This window comes from Diabrotica virgifera, chromosome 5 (assembly GCF_917563875.1).
Source record: "Diabrotica virgifera virgifera chromosome 5, PGI_DIABVI_V3a".
NCBI classification, from domain to species: Eukaryota; Metazoa; Arthropoda; class Insecta; order Coleoptera; family Chrysomelidae; genus Diabrotica; species Diabrotica virgifera.
Genome location: NC_065447.1, coordinates 206844710 through 206864804, shown reverse-complemented (window position 1 = coordinate 206864804; position 20095 = coordinate 206844710). Strand labels below are relative to the sequence as shown.

Sequence of the window (20095 nt, the reverse complement as noted above, 5' to 3'; positions counted from 1 at the left end):
TTGACTTATTTTAATTAAATAAATACTTACCAAACCAAAAATACAATATAATATCAAAATAGCTTTTAAAAGAACTGAGTTTATTCAAGTAGATACGACTGATTATTAAAATTTATAAACTCTACCGAACCTAACCCAGTTTCACTGTCAAAGTGACAGAAATTGAATCTGTCAGATTATAGTTGACCAGCACGATTACTCGAATAGTAGTTTATACAATCATTATCTCTACTGATGTTGAATGTTTTTCTAAGAATGACATTAGAAGTACAGAAATAGTCAAGTGTGAGTTTAAATTTTCTACTAAATTAATATAACTACGTTGAACAATTGTATCGCCGTCTCACTCTGTCAATTATAAAGATGTAACTGCGTATGTTTTGGATAACGTTTTTGCTTTGTAGAAAACACTTAATAATCTATCTCTCTCGTTTGTTATTTACAGAAAAAGGCAGCAAATCCAAAATATGTGCTTAATATGATCGTTTATGGGTATTCTTTCATTTTTCTGACTGTACGTGAAATATTACGCTTAAAATGTCTAGGAGTATGTAAGAATAAATCGCACTTCCGCTCAAAGAGTGTTATAACTAAAAAAATTTTAAAATCGGTTTTATTGCACCAACAGTTTAATAAAACTATAAACTATCTCACAAAGTGTCACATCTATGGGTCAAGTATTTATCGTTAGATGACACTAGTATCATTATACGATTATCCAAAATCAACGACGCACCGAACACACAGTGTCACATATCGAATTGTGCAAAGCATTTGTCCATCTAAGATGTGTATAAAGCGTCGTTTGTCGAGTTAAGACAGTATATAATAATAATATAATAATATTTATTCATCCTTTAAGACATACAATGTATAGGACATGCCATTAGTTTTACAAACAAACAAACAATAAAATTAATACATTTATAAATTTTATAAACATTTAGGTAATATTTCTGTCCGAAACAAACTCTTCCACAGTATAATAACATTTGGTAAGCAATAAGCTTTTAATGGATTTCTTAAAGAAATATTTATTCATTGTTCTATATTTTTTTGGTAAAACGTTAAACAATCTAATGCTCATATACTTTACTGACATTTCAAATTTAGTCGATCTATGACCAGGTACACTCAGCAAGTCGCCACCTCGCGTCGAATAATTGTGGAAACTAGAATTTCTGTCATACATATGAATATTATCAACAGCATATACAGTGAAATCTCGATAACTCGGATTAATCGGGACCGCGGCCGATCCGGGTTATCGAAAATCCGGGTTAGCCGGAGAGCATGGTAAAAATTAATAAAATACGGTATACTTATAGATAAAGTCCCTTATAAGCAAAATAATATGAAATATATATGCACAGTTACCTATAGTTGTATAGAGTTTAGTATAGACAATATAGAGTATTATTAATTTCTAGGTAAAAAACCTCAGTCAGTTTGGTTGTGTCAATTTCGTCTGGTCTGCCATCGGAACGACGTTATGTAATTTAAGAACAGTGACTCTTTCATTGTTTAAAAGACCATTGTTTAAAAAACAATTTTTTAAAAGACAGTTGAAAATAAATAAAGGAATAACAGGTGCCTGTTGTTTGCGATAATGAACGTCGCTCTGCCGCCGCCGTGTACATGAGTCATTTTTACTATCATATACATAGTTCAAATTACACAGATACCCATTATCTCTCAAATATTATATTATGATTGAAGGGAAGTTTTATCAATGAAATTCGATATTTTTAAGACATTCCAGAAGCGGCTGCAGATAAAATGTTTTAACATAATACATACATTTTTATTGTTGAAATGTTTGTCCTGTCCCGACACTGAAAAGTAAAAGGGACTTAAAAGACTATATGTTTGTCCGATGAAAATCGGTCCGGGTTAGCCGGACTTCCGGGTTATCGGGGGCCAACTTATCGAGGTTCCACTGTAGTAACATTCTGAAGATATAATTACATGGAAAACTTAAAATATTATTCTTAATAAATATGGGCTTACAGCTCTCAAGAGATCTAATTCCAAACATTTTTCGTATTATACGTTTTTGTGTTATAAATATTCTGTCACTGTTGACTGCATTCCCCCATAAAACTATGTTGTAACAAAGTCTACTATAAACAAGGCTATAGTATACATTTAACAGCGCAGAGATGGGCATAATATTTTTAATACGGGATAATGCATAGTACGGACTTATTAAGGGACTTACTGAGCATGTCTGTGTGAATTGACCATTTTAATTTTGAGTCGAGATTGATACCTAAAAATTTTGTATGATTTGAGGAATCCAGTAGTACATTGTTAAAACTTAGGTGTAGTACAGGATTTACAGAATTTAAGTTATTAAAATATATTACTTTTGTTTTGTGTACATTTAAAATTAGGTTATTAGATCGACACCAGTCATTAAATCGAGCTAAAAAACTATTGCAAGTAGATGCCAATTTCTCATAGGTCTGTGCTGAGACCACAAGTGAAGTATCATCTGCAAATAACGTCAGGTCCAAAACATCAAACTGGTTAGATGCATCGTTAATAAACAACAAAAAAATCAGGGGTCCTAATACAGAGCCCAGAGAGTATATATGTGATTACTTTATTCAAAACAATCTGCGTGTATGTGCTCAAGAAAAGTGACACATTTATCACTTCTTTCTTTTTGGATTATTTTGTGTTTAATCTTGTTACTTGTATTTAAAGTTACATCATTAAAAAGTATAAGGAAGTCTGTTAACCAGATAATAATAATATTATATTCTGTACTGCAAGTGTCACTTTTGATAAATAATATTTCGTAAATTTTTCGTTATTTTATCTGTATAGTGTCACAGCTCAAAAAAATGTTTTTAATACTTTTAATATATTTAATACGCTATTTTATAGAGCTTCAAAAACCATTGTAACTCACTAAAATAGTTTTATTCTAATTTTAATAGTTTTTAAATTAAACCCGAAAATGTTGTAGGACAAACTTTAAACTTTGTTTTCTCGAAACTTTGCTTTTTTTGACTTATGACACTCTTTGAGTGGAGGTGCGAAATGATGTTTTGACGAATCCAACGCCACCTCGAAGTCATGTGAAAAGATGTACAAAGTGCGAATTGAAAGCCTGCTCCTCAAATATGCTTATATATTCGCACAAAATTGGCGAAAATATGTAAACATGTTTAAAAAATATGCGTAATACAATACAGTAGACTCGCGATTATCCGAGGTAATTGGGACCGTGACTACCTCAGATACGAACAAAACTCAGTTAACACCGATATTAGCTGTACTGATAAAAACTATAGTACTGTATACGAATAATAAAAACATTTATCTTATCAATATTATTGTTCAAAAAGGCTTGCTTGATTTTTGCGTAAGCTTCATTCCTCTTTTTGAGACGGCGATGTTGCTCCAACGTTGAAAATGAAGGACGTCTACTGGCGTCGATTCCTGTTGCTGCTCGATATATGCGAGAGCTGCTTCAAGGGCATTCAACACATCGGAATGAGCAATCTTTTAAGGTATCTCACCTGTAACTTCTTCATGATTGATGTTTAGAACTAGATCAGCAATTGCGTTATGTCAGTTTTATTTCTTAATCTTCATTCATCCAACCGATGACGCCGCAAATATGCAATTATCGGATGCCATGTTTCTTCTTCCATGAGTCAATCCATCCGTCACTAGCACAAAAGTTTTCTCCTCTATATATAAACGTCTTGTGGAATTCATTAGCTTTTGCTTGGAGTATTGGGCCACTTATCGCAATTCAATCCTCTCATTTGTCAAAACCACAAGAACAATGCCTCAGAAGTTTGTTGATGGTCTCCTTTCTTCATGGTCTTCCGCGCCAATCCACTCCTACCACCCACACTTCGGTTGACCCACTGTTCGATTACATTCCACTTACGCTTCCAATCTCCAACAGTTGCTTCTCCAACACCTAAATCTGAAGCCACCTTCTTTATTGATTCACCCTTGTTCAACCGTTTAATTGCATTCACTTCTATTTCCAAAGATACAACTGTGTACTCTCTTCCGATTTCCGCTCATATTGCACAGTAAGATGCTCTCTCACACTCGCAAAAATGAACTTATAAAAAATGAATTTATGAAACTGAAACTAATAAACTCGATAACATTATGACGAAATAAATTTAAAACAAGACAGTTGCGGCTCACCAGCTACGACTTTACCTCGGTTAATCCAGAGGCTCAGATAACCTAGACTTGGATACTCGCGAGTCTACTGTATATGCAAATTCAAATAATAATAATTGAACAAAACGTGTTATGATTAAATTATTGTTTTTCTCCAATTGCTTTGACGCAATAAGGTAATATTTATTTTTTACATCTTCGTGTAAAACGTCTATCATTAAATGCGCCATATAGCGCCCCGTGAATCAGTACCTACTTTCGTCAATTATAAAATTGGTCGAGTTATCGGCAAGAATTTTTTGAATTTTTCTTATTGTCTGATCGTAGCAAATCTCGATATATTTTTTTCTTGGGGTACTTTGATCGGGAATGTTAAATTTACAATATGTTTGTAAATATGAAGATGCAAATGATATGCAAAAAATGCATTTTGCATATATTCCAGTCTCTGGTAATCAGTATAACAGTCTGCAAATTGTTATTTTTTAGTACATTCTGTATTTCTATTACTTGTAATATATTTTATCACTTATTCTTAAACTATCAAAGATACCTTAAATATATCGTTTATTCTGTTACATTTTTTAGAAAGAGGTTAAAGATGTTCAGCCTAAAACGGCAATCCAACAATATTCGAATATATTTCTAGTTGCTGTAAGAAATTTTACGTTCAAAATGACTGAAGATGCGGAGTTACTGATGACTTTATACGATGGAAAAGAGTTTAAATCTTTTACAGAGAACTATGTTGTGCGATGGACGAAGGAAGGGCTGATGAGTGATTTGGACCAAATGCATAATTTAAGGGTTATGTTTACGGTAAGATGTAGGATTATCTTTTTTACAGCCTTGAAAAATGGTTGTCTAAAAATATTTGGATCATGAGCTTTTATAATTTAGTTGAAAGACTGATAAATTTGTATACACTTGAATGAATCAAGTAAGTGAAAAAATAGTAAGGCCACAGAATAAATAACCATACAGAAGCGAAACTCCTGCCGAAAACGGTAACATAATTTTCATGCTCATGTGTCAACGTAACTGGTGCAACCTCACTTTTGCGACTGACGTGGCAGTTGTTTATAGTGAAATTTTATATTTCATATTTAATTAATAACAACTTGTAAAAAATATTACCTAATTTGGAATGGTCTATTCCTTAGAACATCAAGTTCTATTCTGTAACTGGTGCACAAGGTCAAAAATTTTCGGTCCCAACAAAATCAATGGAAACGACAGTCAGATTCGCTTCGGTGTGGTTATATATTCTGTGGTAAGGCAAAATGAGATTATTTGTGATTATTTCCTTAGCTAAGCGCTTTCGACAAAGTTGTCATCATCGGAGCTAATGTTCAATAGAAAAAAGCACCACTACTGAAAAATATATGTGTGAGCATCTTAATATCTAGCTCCATTACAATATAATATAATCGTGTATGCTTGTGCAGTATATTTGTCCTCCGTACAACCCCCAAACAGATAAATCGACGACACAAACGTTACAAATACATTAAAACTTTTTTCATGGCGTGGGTGTATCACCCAACCATTACGGCCTAGGAGAGACAGCTGACTGACCTGTCAGTCTGACTATCATCGGACCTATCAGCTGTCAACTTCTTACGCATAACTTGGAGATCCTTTTAATACATTCATCCATCTTCTTCTAGTTCCTTGTAATTTCACCAACTAAGAGGACAAACCGTTAATATTCTTTATCATTGAATAAACAATATGGGAGTGATATTTTCTGCCTTGGTTTATATTATGAATAATATGCAGATTTGTTGGAACAGTTGAGTGTTTCTCTCTAAAGCTAAACTGATAAACAGGTATCCATTCTTGACTATCAGGATCAAAATTTATTTTTTTGTAGCAGCAGTCTTGTTAAGTATTTTGGAGGTAACAGGTAGTACACTTGTTGGTCGATATGTGACATTATTTTTTGGATTTTTGGCAGGTTTCAGAATGAGTATTATTTCTGCGGATAGAGTCTACGACTTAGATCAGTAGTTGGGTTTTAGGATAGCGTTAAATATGTATCTGATAAGAGCTATTCCCTCTCTAGACAATTTCCAATCCATAATTTTTCTCAGTCCTCTTTTCTGTTATGAAGTCTAGTGGTCGGTAGTCTGTTTATTACAAAGTAGCTAATTATTGCAATTATGGGCGAATGATAGATCTATTGAAAGAGATTTATTATCTCTTAACTTGGTACATCGGTTCCATCGGTTGTCCGATGAAACCGATGGACAAAACGTGTTGTCGAGTGGAGGCCACGAGAAGAAGCACTACGGAACAGAGGACGACCACCAACCAGATGGAAAGAGCTGAGGGGGACCTATGTCCAGCAGCGGACGCGTACGGGTTGATGATGATGATGATGAACTTGGTACAAATTTCATGTAGTCGGACGAGATACAGTTTGATGAAAAGGTCTGATAAATCAGGAGTTTTGTTGGGATCGGTTGACCAATATGTAGGTGTACCAGGTGGGAGGAAGAGGACTTCTTTTCTTGCATAGTTCTGACTAATGCACTTCCTTGAGTAGTTATGAGGCGTGATCCATAAATTGTATGCTTGCAGTTGTAGTCTCCTCTTACTATACGTTTGTTTCCAAAGGATTTCAAAGAAGACATTGAAGTCCTCCTTTTTTATATTGTGTCGTGGAAGACTGTATAGTTGTAGACTTTAATTAATATCTTATTTGTATTTAGTTATTAGATTCCCTGTGATTTGTATTTGGTTTTCCTTTATTGCCCAAAAATAATTTTTTAATACTGGTTATTTTTTGTCATAGGATTTAGGTAAAAGAGACTTGGAACGGGAGAAAATTTACCTTGTGTGTCTTGTGATAAGGATAGGCGCAATGGACACCAAAGAGTTGGACCATAGACGGAGTTCAGTTAGTACAAATAACAAGAAAAATTACAATGAAAATATGAGGCGACCATGTGGAGTAGCGGCTTTCGATATAACGACGTTTATGAACGGCAGACGGGAAACGGACCTGGAACAAGAATATGCCATACCTTTCATTAGGTAAGATTTTTAATCTTATATTTTTAAATAATCATTAGTTGAAAGTCTGGATTACTTTTTAATGAAATGTAAGTAATATATTCTTAGTTTAACGTTTCACATCTGAGTGCATTGCTGACTTAGTCTTTCTCAGGGCTACATGACAAAAAACGACTAAATTTTTCATACTTGTTAGATCTTGACAGAAAGCATTGACAGAATGTCAAATGGACCTTCGCTACACTAACATAATCAAATATATCTACCAAAAAGGAACGGCTAGCGTAAGACTATCTGAACAAGAAACAAATTATGTACGCAGCGAGGAGTACGGCAAGGAGACACCATCTCACCAAAGCTATTAACGATGCTTTTAGTACACATTTGTAAGAAGGCAAATCTGAATGAATATGGTATCAACATAAATGGAGAGAATCTCAGTCATTTGAGATTCGCAGATGATATCGTCTTCATAGCTGATTGTAACGATTAGCTATAAGGACTAATTATTATATCACGCTTCCTTAGAGGTTGATTAACATATTAACAGAACAAGACGCAAATAATGACTAATCTAGTGGTAAATCGTAATATTGTTATTGATGGAAGGGATATTGAGCAGACTGCATCTTATTAGTATTTGCGACATGAAATTCGGTTGGGCAGATATGACCAGACATGTGAACTCTCATATCGCATAGTATTAGCCTGGGCAGCGTTTGGTAAATTGAACTGTGTACTTAAATCGGACTTACCCATAGGCCTAAAAATGAAAATATTTGACCAGTGTGTGTTACATGTAGGTACTCACTTATGGGGCGGAAACATTAACACTCACAAAAAAGCTAGTGAACAAGATTCGCGTAACTCAGAGGGCTATGGAGCGCTAGATGTTAAATGCTAGATGCCCAAACGAAGAAATAGGTACATCATACAACAAAAACAACAGATGCTCTCGAAAGAATCGCATCGCTAAAGTGGAATTGGGCAGAACACGTCGCCAGATTATCAGACAACCGATCGACAAAATGTATTGTCGAGTGGAGGCCACGACAAGAAGTATTACGGAGCAGAGGATACAAACCAACCAGGTGGACCGACGACTGAAGCGGGTTATAAGTAACTGGATGCAAGCCGCACAAGACAGAGACAGGTGGAAAGAGCTGGAGAGATTTATGTCTAGCAGTGGAAGCGTACAGGTTGATGATAATGATGAGATTTTGAAGTGTGTGTGTTTTGTGTTTTATTGGCACTGGTTTTCACAACCAACTGGCCAGTCAATTTCATAATGATTTTTTAGACTATAACTTATCACTAACTCGGGGGAGTAATGTGTAGTGTGAGTGTGTGTGTTAAGTAAGTATCTTGTTACTTTGCAAAGTCGACGTCATTATCTTTGCAAAGAGACGCTAATTGTATCTTGAAGATATTATTAAATGTGAATGAATACCTCTGAAATACAGTCTGAAATATATACTCTGAATACTCTGAAACAGAATCACACTCACGAAAAATATCTCACTACTTCGATCTAGAGGAACTATTGATGCCTTCAACATAGTTGGAGCAATGTATCACCCTAAATATGACACAGCTACTTACCTCAAGGTCCTAACTTTACAATGTTAAAGTTTTATCTACTGTGAAAGGAACAACGAAGATGCAATGGATATACCAACGAATAGTACTAACGGCCAAAATACATCTCTTAAAATTAACAGACAGGAAAAACGTGCATTGTACAGTGCTATAAACATAGGCACGTTCAAATCTACCAAAGGGAGCTCTGAAACTAATTAGGACCTCTGTTTTGCCTCGTCAGATGATTGTGTTCAATAAATAAGTGAAATATTATACCCCATATTCCAAAAAGATCAATTCTTACATTGAATTTATTATTTTCATGTTATTGCTCGAGTATTACTATTGTTTTATGTTTCAGTTGTGAAAAAGATAATCTAGAACAAACTTTAAGGAAAACAATAACCAAAGAAAAGCCAGAACCCAAAAACCATTCTTTATTCGTGAGCATGAAGCTTTTAAGAGGAGATTTAAAGCAGGTTAGTTCACATATACATTCAAAACAATATTTGACTTTCTATTATGTATTAAGTTTTCCAAAATATTTCAAATTGGTTGTTAATTTAATGTTATCCTCTATCAATAATTACTAAAACCTCGAAACATGATTAAGTTAACATTAGCCCAGGGCCTCCGCTACTATGTGTGCAAAGTGTGCATCGCACACGGGCGGCCGATTATAGGGGCGGCCAAAAGCAGTCCACTGATGATATTTTTTTTAAACGAAACTAAATTCAAAAAACAAATAGTAATAATTCAGATATTTCTATAAACTCTAATATTCCAAACAATCTAAACAAAAATGCCAGAAAATGTTATTTATTTTATGAACTGCCCTTTTGCAGCTGTAGTCATAAAGTAGTTCCGGGAATGCTTTTTAATTCAAAGTGGCTGGCGGTTTTCGGACTTTAAGGATATTTTTATCTACGTGGTCCATATGCGAATTTTTCAAATTCTGAACATTTATGATTTGTTAAGAGAGTACGACACGACAATAGGATACTTTCCGAGAATTTAGATAAGTGCTTGTTAAGTTGCTCTCATTGAGTAATAAAAAACTCTTTTTTATTACTCGATGGTTGCTCTGTTATAATATTGTTCCTTTATGCTTATGTATGGTAATAGATGGGTTATAGTTCAGTCTAAAATGATTTTAGACACGCTTTTGATAAACGATTTTGTTTGTAATAGAAATAGATGTATAGTAGTGTGCCCGTTTCTTTTGCACACTAGTGTATTTCAAATAGGCCTGGAACCCGCGTGCCAAAAAAAGTCGATTAATAGCAAGCTAAAAATTTGTTAATAGCTTAACGGTGTCTATTAGTCGTGCAAACTTAGATGTACGGGAACACTGGAACAGGGGAAGTTTTAATTGTGGATCAGTTTAAAAATTTGGAACTTCAGATTACCATGTCCCATGTATTTTGTCGGACAGAACATCCAATTGATTTGTTACCCTTTCATTAAACTCTCATGCAAAAATTAGACTGCTATTACTAACCAACATGATTCCTGTCATTTGACATGTTCTTCATGTTTCACTCATTAAAATGCCCAGTTGGTCACAGACACCAGTCTGATTTTTGCATGAGAGTTTAATGAAATGGTATCAAATCAATTGGAAGTTATGTCCGACAAAATACATGGAACGTTTTCGTAGTCTGATGTTCCAAATTTTTAACCTGTTCCACAATTAAAACTTCCCCTGTTCCAGTTTTCCCATACATTAAAGTTTGTCCGACTAGCTTTGTCCGTTAAGCTATTAACAAATTTTTTTTTGGTACGCGGGATCCAGGTCTAAAAATAACGTCGAGATCAGAACAATTATTTTTTATATACCCGTTACGGTTACGATGTATCTCCTGCACATTTTTTTAAATACTAATACCTATGTTGAAACGACTAAAGTGTTAAAAGGAAGGGCGGCAAATATTAAGTTGCACACGGGCGGCCAACACTTTAGCGGCGGTCCTGATTAACCTATTAGCGCACAGCATCCACTTTTGAGGACAGTTTCCTTGGGGTACTTTTACCTCTACTTAACTATATTTATTTTTAAATTATCAGTGTTTTATATTTTTATATCAATATCTGTAGGTCCGAGAGGAAAATCCACATCTAGTTTTGGGCAATGTGTCCGTAGCAAGGAAAATGGGTTTCCCCGAGGTAATACTTCCAGGCGATGTTAGAAACGATTTGTATCTAACAATATTGAGTGGAGTATTCAGTAAAGGGAATAAGAAAAGCGATAAAAACGTCGAAGTAATTGTTAGAGTATGTAATCACAAAGGACAACCCATACCGGTAAGTAAAGTTTCCAATAGTAACCAATATGTATTAGATCCTAATATCTAGTACACTTAAGCGATGATATTTTGGTCTTTTGTGCTAGTTATGTTCAATGCAAATCAGACATTCTAATCTGAACTATCTACCCTCCTCTCTATAGGATGTAGTCATGTAATCCGGTTGAATATTGCTGTCCAATTATCTCTCTCCTGTGCTTGTTGTTTTGCTTAGGAGAATGAGTAACCAGCCATGCTCTTCATTTGGTCCGACCATCGTGCTAGAGATCTTCTCTGGTTCTCTAGTATTGAATTCAACTCAAGTTCCAGTATTTAATTATTTGTGCGATGTTCGGTCCATGGCATGCGCAACATTCTATCGCAGACCCACATTCAAATGCCATTAAACGCTTCGAATCGGAAGTTTTGATTGTCCATGTTTCTGAAGCGTTGGTGGCAATAGGAAATATTAATACCCGAGTAAAGCGTAGTTTTGTGTTTTTTGTAATGCACCCTCCGCTGTTAGTGATGACAGAGCCGCCTAAGTAATTAAATTGTCTGACCACTCCGTATCCTGTCACGTTTTTTATCTCTGTTTGCTTATTTCTGTTTCTGTTGATGATTTGGTTTTTTGTATAATATATATTTTTTGTATAATATATTTACTTTCAAACCGTATTCCTTACTGACCGTGCCCAATTTATTTATAACTTGTTCCAGTTCTTCTGCTAAAGACGTCAATATAACGGAGTGGTCAGCAAATCATAATTTTGGATTTTACGTTTAGTGCTCCACCTTGCCATTCTTCAAAAACTTGACGCATAGTGTGTTCACTGTCTATGTTGAATAGAATGGGGGATATTGTACATCCCTGTCGAACTCCAGATTTAAATTTGAAATTTTTCGAATGTTCGTTATTAATTCTTCCATTGGCGACACTATTTACACACAGTTCTTGTAATAAATAGATTAGATCTTCTGGCCTAACCATTTCCCTAAGTATATGCCACATTTTATCGCATTTTACACTATCGAAGGCCTTGGAATAGTCAACAAAGCACAAATATTAATTTTAGTTTACTGATACATATTTACATATTTTAGGGAGTGATAAGTATTGGTGGCGGAGTATCGTTGATAGACGAGTACAGATCTGTTATATACTATCACGAAGACAAGCCTCAATGGCACGAAACTTTCAAAGTAGCTATACCCATAGAGGAGTTCAAAACTAGTCACTTGAAGTTTATATTCAAGCACAGATCATCAAACGAAGCTAAAGACAAGAGCGAGAAACCTTTCGGCATGTGTTACGTTAAGCTGATGGAAGACGACGGTACGACACTCAAAGACTCCAAACACAATCTAATAGTCTATAAATTGGACCATAAAAAATTCGACGAGAATAATTTGGACTATTTTTTGTTGCCTTCAAAGTATGAGGATGTTAAAGATCATCAGAAGGACTCGACCCAAGTGCCTGGTTTGAGCATGTCTACCAAGGATTCTTTTAGCATATCTAGTAATATTTGTTCGACAAAATTGACCCAAAATGGTAAGTAAATGGTTATGTTTAAATTAGACAATATGTACTAATAAGAAAGTAAAATATAAAATCGTAAGGGTTTATTTACGAATATTTTTTTACCATTTTGAATTGAAAGATAATTATAAATACAAAAAATTTTATTTAAAAAATCCTCTATAAAAGTATATTAATTTAAAACATCCTTTCGGCCTAAATTACAGAACGTTTTCGAAATGTATATTCCATCTTCAGTGATGCTACTAGGTCTACATGTTTTAAGCTACTAAATACATGGGTGAAAACCCTTTAATTGTTATTAAATTGGTATAATATTACATTATTGCTGATAATTTTATAGGATGTTAAAATTTTAAGTAGATTCACTTCATGGCAACATAAAACTCCCAAAAGACCAAAGGGTTTGTTAGCCAGGAGACGTTGTCTCTGTATTATGTATCTATCTATCCATGTAATCATAAACATTAACTAACTAGAGAACAACGTTACATACTAGTGTTGCCCAAAATCGGTCTTGGTCTTGCACTCTTGGTCTTGTTCTTGCGTTTTTGCAAGACCAAGACGAAGACCGCCTAATTTGAGCAAGACCAAGACTTACAGTGCAAGATTTGAGCAAGAACAAGACTAAGCCTGCAAGACTCTTGCGTCTTGCAGTTAGAACTGAAGGGTCGTTTTAGAGAGTAGGTATATTAGTTCTGGTATATTCTTAGATACTCTATGAGAGACAAAAAAATTTTAACAAAAATTTGGAAAATTTGACTTATGCGCATTAGGAACAATACCACAAACATACATAGCGAATCAAAATATCTATTAAAATAACACTTGACACATTTGACACGTACTCAGAGATCATTATTACAATGCAAAAAAAAATATTTTACATTCTTTCCCAGCAGACGACATCTTCGCTCTGAAATTAATTGTCCAGGTTTTGAGAATAGCCGGCCTTTATTCATAAATTGATATTCTTGCGTTGCTACCTTGCGATGACGACAATAATGTCGTTAAAAATCTGTAGCTGATAAAAAATATATCTATTACATCTTATCGGTATATAGAATAGTAAGACTATTATGTATATTTTTTCTGTTGATTGTGCAATGACCTCATTCAGTTAGATAAAATTTGCTGAAACAATGCGGCTAATACTTAAAAGTATTAATAACGAGACACATTAATGCAGATAATGCCGGCTATACATACCGTGTAAACAAAATAACGAAATATTTAATAACGATATACTGTCTACCGAGGCATTGAACAAAGAAATATTACAGTGAAATGTATGCAAGACAAAAGCACATTTATAGCAGTTTTTTCTGTAGTTAAATTAAATTGGTCATTTGTTTTATCAATCGACTGTTCTTTTGTTACTCTTTGTGTTTGGTGATATACACTACTCCAAGAAATTAACGCACCACCTTAAAAACGGGTCATTTTTGATGTCTTGAATTTCCTAAACCTGTTGTCCGATTGAAGTCATTTTTTTAATATGTTATAGCCTTATTCTTTAACAATATCGCTGTAATAATACTATTGCTAGACAGGTAAATTGTCATTGTATACCGGGTGTACGAATCAAACTGTGTTTTTTTCTCTCAAAGTTCGCATCACCCTATGGCCTATGGAATATTCTAGCTTATAAAATATTAAAATTAAAACCCAACTAGCCTCATATTTTCTTATCATTTTGTTTTTTATTCATTCGCTTATGTTGGAGAATAAAAAGTTGCGTACTTTTTTAGCTAGCCATGTTTTTCATCAATACAGGGTGTTTTTACGTCTTACACTTATTGTAATTTCATTTAATTGTTTCCGTAAACCACCAACGGAACTCATAGACTTCGCAAAAACTTTTGATAGAGTAAGACACAACCTAGTATTAGAGCGTTTGCAAGAAGGCGGTTTATATGGGAAAGGCATCAAATTTCTAAAAATCTTGTACTGGATTCAAAACGCTTGACTTAATATTGAAGGTTCCTTGTCCGCAGAAGTAGAAATTAAGAAAGGAGTTAGACCAGGATGTGTTCTGTCGCCCCTACTATTTAATCTTTATTCCGGGTTTCTATTTAAAGAGGCACGTGAGGATGCCAACGATGGAGTCAATATGAATGGCGAAAATATCAAACATCATCAGATACGCCGATGATACGGTGTTGAATGCGAATTCTGACTTGGTCCTACAACGACTCACCGACAGGACCAACTTTATATGTGAGTCATTTCATATGAAAATAAAAATTAAGAAAACCAAAGTGATGTCAATCCAAAAAAACCAAAATGTACCTCAACCTTGTACAATAAACGGTCACATTTTAGAACAGGTCAAGTTCAAGTACTTGGGATCCTGGATCGATAATAGCCTACTGATCTAGAAACAAGATTGAAAATAAAAACAATCAGAAAAATCTTTCGAAAAAAATCAGAAGACTGCTATGTAAATTTCGAATAAAATTCGACTACGTTTATCAAAATACTATGTCGACTCTTCTCTATGCAGTTGAAACATAGACCCGTAACCCCAACTTATGGTCGACCACCTGGTCAACCATAAATTTGACGCCTTTGAAATCAAGGTTAATCAAGATTTCATGGACATCGCATACCTCAAACGAATAATAGTGCTGCATAGAATAGGCACAACTATTAAAACCAATACAAAAAATAATAGAACAAAACAAAATACCACAAGAATGGAGATCAAGCATCCTAATACTTCTCTTCAAAAAAGGAGACAAATCGGACCCGGAGAATTACAGAGGAATTAATTTATTAAAACAACATTAACATTAACAACCAAAGTGATCACAAACAAATTGAATGAAATTATAACATTAACAGAAGAACAACAAGGTTTTAGGTCGGGAAGTTCATGCACTGACGCTATATTTATAATGAGGCAAGTTTAAGAGAAATCGTTTCGTGGACCTTAAGAAAGCATTTGACAGGGTCACATTAAAGGACGTTATCCATTTGTTATACTCGAGAGAGGTACCTATAGGAATAATTAAAACGATCGAAAACATCTACCAGAACATCACAATAAAAGTAAAAGTGGAAGATGAATTAACTGACCCAATTGAAGCCGGCAATGGAATAAGACAGGGGGATTTCTTGAGTACTTTATTGTTCAACCTGATCATGGACGAAATAATAAAAAAAGTAAGGACTAAAAAAGGATACAAAATGGGAGAAAAACAACTTAAAATAATCTGCTATGCGGACGATGCAATACTAATCTCTCAAAGTGAAGATGATTTACAACGTATGCTGCACCAATTCAACATAATCGCCAGAAAATTTAACATGTAAATTGGAGCTGGAAGGTCAGATAATAGAACAAGTGATGGAGTTTAAATACCTAGGCATCACACTATCTAGCTACGGAAGGCTCGAAACAGAAGTGGAAGATCAAGTGAATAGAGCAAACAGAGCCGCAGGTTGCCTGAATGACACAATATGGAGAAATAAAAATATCGGAAAAGAAATGAAAGTCAGAATTTACAAAACAGTCATCACACCAATAATGACATACGCGGCAGAAACACGACACAGAGAGGACAAAAAGATTACTCGAAACAGCGGAGATGAAAACCCTTTGAAAAATCGATGGCAAGACTCTATGGGACAGAGCTAGAAGTACAGATATACGACGGAGATGCAAGGTGTATAACATTAATAACTGGGTAAGAAACAGAAGAACAGAATGGAATGACCACATAAGCCGAATGACAACAAATAGGGTAGTCAGGACAGCGAGAGACGGTTCCCCAATAGGACGACGATCAGTGGAAGACCACGAATACGATGGAATGACAACTTACTAGAGGCACATTGAAAAAACAGACAGAGTCACGTATATACAAACAGAAGAAGAAGAAGCATAAGGAAGGAACCTTTCCATATAATAAGAACCTTGCCTTGAATAAGTACCAATATGCTCAACTAATAGTGAAAGGAAAGATTGATGGAAAGGGAAGACTAGGAAGGAAAAGACTATCGTGGGTAAGAAACATCTGACAATGGACAGGGCTAAATTTTGAACAGCTAGTAAAAACAGCTGAAGACAGAGAAAAGTTTGCATTTGTAGTGGCCAATCTCCATTGTGGAAAGAGCACCTTAAGGGGCTATCCTAGTGTAAAAGTACGAAATTCATATACTTTTTTGGAAATTTCTAAAATAAAAACTACTGTACCAATTATTTTGAAAACTACCATGATCATTTATGTATTATAAAAAGAAGTACATATTTATAAAACAATTTTCGGGTATAATATCACAAGAGAGTGAGAATAAATTGAAAATAATGCGACAGTTTTTCGAAAATTTGTTGTCTGGCAATAGACAGGAGAGCCCGCAGGGCTCGAGTGGCTATTGCCCAATGACAATAAATTTGAGTATAGTATTTTTACTACAAAAACGTTATTACGTAGGTCAAAATTTTTGACGTAAGAGAACTGTCAAAACATTAGAATGTGACTTTTCAGTATTGCTATGTTTATTATAAACACGGCGATAATGAAAAGTCACATTCTAATGTTTTGACAGTTCTCTTACGTCAAAAATTTTGACCTACGTAATAACGTTTTTGTAGTAAAAATACTATAGAAAATGAAGCATTATTTTCTTATTTATTCTTACTGTCGTGTGATATTCGTAAGATTATTTTTTAATACGTATATTATGGATATTTTCTTAAATGTGACAGTTGTCAAAACTAGGAAATTGGTAAACAAAAAAATTCTATCGGGAATTTTCTACAGTAGATAATTCTCAGTATAATTTTAATCTGATTGGACAGAATTAAACGTGATCAAATATCTTACTATACGATTGGAAGTTAAAATCATTAAAAAATAATCATAAAGAAATATTGAAAATTAAACGATTAATGCGCCATCTACTGGCACCGTGAAAATAAAAACATGGATTAGCTAAAACATTTTAAGTTTCAAAAACCGCCAAATTGACATTTTTTATCCGATCAAAAAAGTTGATGGTATAAAAAATAACTTATATTTCAAGAATAACTTTGAAATTTTGTGTTTCAGGATCTCTATTAGTCCCAATCACTGCAGCAGTGGAGCTATGTTTTTATTTTCACGGTGTCAGTAGATGGCGCATAAATCGTTTAATTTTCAATATTTTTTATAAACATAGTTTTACATGTATGTACTTCTTTTTATAATAAATGCTCTTGCGAATTTTCGAAACAATCAGTACAGTAGTTTTTATTTTAGAAATTTCCAAAGAAGTATATGAATTTCGTACTTTTACACTAGGATAGCCCTTTAAAAAGAAGAAGAAGAACTTTTGAAAATACTTAATAGTTATTTATGTACCAAGTCAGTAAAGTTACTCTTTATTGAACGAGTCTGATATTATGAGCAGAGCGAGCCTAGCGAGCGTGGCGAATAACAGACGAGTTCGATAAAGAGTCTTTACTGACGTGGTGCATGCAAAATTTTATCGCCAGCAATTTGATACTTACTTACTTACAATTTACAATTTAAGAATTTTTTAAAAATAATCAATTGTTTTTTTTTAGTAAAATTACTTGGTCTTCTAAATTGGGCTTCCCACAAAGAATCGCTCCTAGAATCTCTTAAAGCTTTGAAAGAGGTTGACGGCGAGGAAGTGGTAAAGTTCCTGCAAGACATACTCGATGCCTTATTTAATATCCTAATGGATAACCCAGAGACTGATACTTATGATAGTCTAGTTTTTGAAAGTTTATTGGAAATAATTAGTTTAGTAAGCAACGACTGGAAATATCAACATTTTGAACCCGTCCTGGATTTATACATCAAAGAAAGTTTTAGTGCGACGTTAGCCTACAAGTAAGTATGCATTCCTTCTTTGAGTGTTTCCTTTCCTCACATTTCCATTGGTTGATCCCTCTTTTGTTTTTCCATATATTTTAGGTTTAATTACTTTTCTTACTTAAGTGTTTAATTTACTTGAACGTCGGAGTGGAAAATGTTTTAATTTTTTTATCCCATCCGAATAGTACTTTTGCTCGAGCTCTTCAAAATAGGCCGAAGTTTCAGCGATGACTTCATCATTTGTTGCGAAACGGCGTCCTCCGAGCCATTTTTGTAGGTTTGGAAACAGGAAAAAGTCGCTGTCGGCAAGATCTAGGGAATACGGTGGATGTTCAACCAAATGAAAGAGCATTTTTTTGCATGCCAAAGAGGGAAGTTTTCGATACAATTCGGTATCGAATCGATCTAATAATGCTGCGTAGTACTCGCCATTTATTGTTTGTCCTTTTTACAAGTAGTCTATGTGGATGATGCCCTTCGCATTCCAGAAAACAGTCGCCATCACTTTTCCGGCCGAATGTGCACTTTTTGCCTTCTTCGGCGGGCCTTCGCCGCGTTTGCGCCAATGTTTCGGCTGTTCTTTGGTCTCCGATGTGTAATAATGCACCCAGGTTTCATCAACGGTAATAAATCGGTGAAAAAAACCTTCGGATCGCGCCGTATCATCGCCAAAAGCGTCTCAGAAGTGGTCACATGTTTTCGCATTTGGTCGATTGTCAGCAAACGTGGCACCCGTCGCGCGGATAGCTTTTTCATGTCCAAATGATGGTGACTGATGTTGTGTACGCGTTTTTAGGAAATGGTTAGGGCCTCTACTAACTCACGGAGCGTGATTCGACGATCTATCATAATCATGTCATGGACTTTGTTGATTTCCGGCGTGCTGACTTCATTTGGCCTCCCCGGACCCTCATCATCAAAAACACTCGTACGACCACGAACAAATTAAGCTTTCCAAAATGTTACTGTTGCTAACGAAGGTGCAGCCTCACCGTATACTTCGTCCAGGTCCCAGGTCGGCTTTGATTTGCACATTCGTTTTCCTCTTTTTGTGGAGGAACTTAATCACCGAACGATACTCGATTTTTTTTTCGTTTTTCCGAAAACACAAAAGTTGTTTGCTTCTGACGACTGTAAAAACCAAACTAATAGTTTTTTGGCTTAAAATTTTGACAGGCGTCATGTCATGAATGGCAAATGTCAAAACCGAGAGCAATTCGGTATCAAGTAACGCCATCTTTCAAAGGCTAGTAGACACCGTTTTGTAATTTTATCCAGTATTCAATCATTTGTCTTCAATTTAGCAATTCTGACTTTAAATTAAACTTTAGCGGCCTAAAAAATCTTGTAATATTGTTTTCTCATGAAATTTATTAAAACTTTATAATATGTTGTCGCCATATTGGATCCGCATTTACCAAAAGTCGTATAATACTGTTTTCCCCATGTGAATTATTAAAACTTAATACTAAAAGATGGAAAACATAATACATTGCGAAACAAAAAGAGATGAAACTAGTGGAGGTGGAAATTATCGTTATAAACGTATTAATTAACATTAGATTACATAGTTTCCCACCTTTAGACGTCTGTGACAGGAATATTTTATAAAATTCTACTGTCACAGTGACAGTTGTCATACCCCTCTGGTACGTCTAAAGGTGGGAAAC

General features: G+C 34.7%; 1 protein-coding gene across 12 annotated transcripts in view; it reads left to right on the top strand.

The window, feature by feature from the left end:
• Positions 1–20095, top strand: part of LOC114342691 (dedicator of cytokinesis protein 1) — a 165231-nt gene that overhangs the window by 55038 nt on the left and 90098 nt on the right. For all 12 annotated transcript variants that reach the window (XR_007698096.1, XR_007698095.1, XM_050650545.1 and 9 more), the window contains exons 4-9: positions 4753–4983; positions 6965–7206; positions 9128–9245; positions 10864–11070; positions 12156–12606; positions 18149–18440. Coding sequence is in view for 10 of the 12 variants with exons in the window: in XM_050650545.1 (XP_050506502.1) it covers positions 4753–4983; positions 6965–7206; positions 9128–9245; positions 10864–11070; positions 12156–12606; positions 18149–18440 (1541 nt within the window). In the remaining 2 variants the exon portion in view is untranslated. The remainder of the gene's footprint in view (positions 1–4752; positions 4984–6964; positions 7207–9127; positions 9246–10863; positions 11071–12155; positions 12607–18148; positions 18441–20095) is intronic.